General features: G+C 53.4%; 1 protein-coding gene across 1 annotated transcript; it reads right to left on the reverse strand.

The window, feature by feature from the left end:
- Positions 1–266: 266 nt before the first annotated feature.
- LOC131214225 (uncharacterized) lies at positions 267–1,790 on the reverse strand. The gene has a single exon (XM_058208603.1). It carries the CDS (start codon positions 1,788–1,790, stop codon positions 267–269), a length of 1,524 nt encoding a protein of 507 aa, XP_058064586.1.
- Between the last annotated feature and the right edge of the window lie 445 nt (positions 1,791–2,235).

Here is a 2,235-nt window from a genome sequence, read left to right on the forward strand (position 1 = left end):
ATCAGTCTGATGAGCTTCCCGGGAAAGCCGTTTTCGTCCATTACCTTCCATAGCTCTTTCCTGTCGATGGTGTCATAAGCGGCTTTCAAATCAATGAATAGGTGGTGCGTGGGGGTTCTGTGTTCACGGCATTTTTGGAGGATCTGCCGTATTGTGAAGATTTGGTCCGTTGTCGACCTGCCTTCTACGAAGCCGGCCTGGTAACTTCCCACGAATCTGTTGGCTAGCGGTGAGAGTCGGCAGAAGATTATTCGGGAAAGCACTTTCTAGGCGGTATTCAAGATAGTGATCGCACGGTAGTTCGCACAGTCCAATTTGTCGCCTTTTTTATATATAGGGCAGATAACCCCATCTTTCCACTCCTCCGGTAGCTGTTCTATGTCCCATATTCTTGCAATCAGCCGGTGTAAACAGCTGGCCAGCTTTTCCGGGCCCATCTTTATAAGCTCCGCTCCGAGACCATCCTTCCCAGCCGATTTATTATTCTTCAGCTGCTTGATGGCGTCCTTAACTTCGCTTATCGTTGGGGCTGGTACGTCTTCCACGTTTGTCACACCGACGGGATCGCTCTCTCCGCCGCCATGGTCCTCTGCCTGCGCGCCATTCAGGTGTTCGTCGTAGTGCTGCTTCCACCTTTCGGTCACCTCACGATCGCCCGTCAGAATACTACCGTCTTTATCCCGGCACATTTCGGCTCGCGGCACAAAGCCTCTGCGGGATGCGTTGAGTTTCTGGTAGAACTTTCGCGTTTCCTGAGAATGATGCAGGTTTTCCAGCTCTGCATACCCCTCCTCCTCCAGGTGGCGCTTCTTCTCCCGGAAGATTCTGGTTCGCTGCATCTTCTTCTGTCTATGTCTTTCCACGTTCTGACGGGTGCCACTGCGCAACTTAACCGCCCTCGCAGCGTTCTCCTCATCCATCACCCTCCTACATTCGTCGTCGAACCACTCGTTCCGTTGGGTTTGTCTCACGTGCCCGATGACGTTCCCGGCTACGCTGTTGATGGCTGTTTTGATGGAGTTCCAACAGTTCTCGAGAGGCGTTTCCTCCAGCTCGTCCTCATCCGGCAGCGCAGCTTCGAGCGAATGCGCGTAGTCTTCGGCGACGTCAGACTGTTTCAATCGCTCAAGGTCTAACCGGGGCGGGCGTTGGTACCGAACATTATTAACTCCGGATAGTTTTGGGCGCATCTTAACCATCACTAGGTAGTGGTCCGAGTCGACGTTAGCGCTCCTGTAGGATCGGACGTCGGTGATGTCTGAGAAGTGTCGGCAATCAATCAGAACGTGGTCGATCTGAGTCTCTGTTTGATTTGGTGACCTCCAGGTGTACTTGTGTAGGAGGCTGTGCTGGAAGCATGTGCTACGTACGGCCATGTTCTTGGAGGTGGCAAAGTCGATAAGTCTCAGGCCCATTTCATTGGTACGCTGGTGGGCGCTGAACCCTCCAATCACCGGTTTGTATTCCTTCTCCTGGCCGACCTGGGCGTTGAAATCCCCGATGACGATCTTGATTTCATGTTTTGGGCAGTGGTCGTACTCACGCTCCAACTGCGCGTAGAATTCATCCTTGTCGTCTTCGGTACTTCCGAGGTGAGGGCTGTGCACGTTTATGATACTGATGTTGAAGAACCGGCCTTTGATTCTCAACCTGCACATTCGAGGGCTGATTGGCCACCACCCAATCACCCGCTTCCGCATCTCGCCCATCACTATGAAAGCTGTCCCCAGCTCATGCGTTTTGCCGCAGCTCTGATAGATGGTATGACCATCCCGGAACGTACGTACCATTGAGCCTTTCCAGCACACCTCCTGCAGCGCTACGACGTCGAATCTGCGGGGTTTCAATACTTCGGAGAGCACTCGTGTGCTCCCTGGGAAATTGAGCGATCGGCAATTCCACGTCCCGAGTTTCCAATCTCTAGTCCTTTTTCGTTGCGTAGGTCTGTATCGATTGTTCCAGTTCGAGTTTCTTTGTTCGTCGTTCATTACATTACAGCGTTTTGCGGTGGCGGCTTGTAAGGCCTGCGCACCAACCCCCTGTCTCGCCGGAGGACCATCGTGCACAACACTGTTTAGAGTCCCACGTTGGCACGGGGACGTTGGTCGGCCGCCCCTAACCTGGAGTACAGACGCCGTTTTGAGCCGCCCCTAACATGGAGAACAGACGCTCGGAAACTCAAAAAAGAGCCCTCCTTCCCTGTTAGCATACGACCAAGTTCCCACCGGGGTTGGT

This window comes from Anopheles bellator, unplaced genomic scaffold (genome assembly GCF_943735745.2).
Source record: "Anopheles bellator unplaced genomic scaffold, idAnoBellAS_SP24_06.2 scaffold00291_ctg1, whole genome shotgun sequence".
Taxonomy (NCBI): domain Eukaryota; kingdom Metazoa; phylum Arthropoda; class Insecta; order Diptera; family Culicidae; genus Anopheles; species Anopheles bellator.

Bases quoted from the DNA above. Each gene is read 5' to 3' on its own strand.
- LOC131214225 (XM_058208603.1), bottom strand. From the start codon at position 1,790: ATGGTACGTACGTTCCGGGATGGTCATACCATCTATCAGAGCTGCGGC.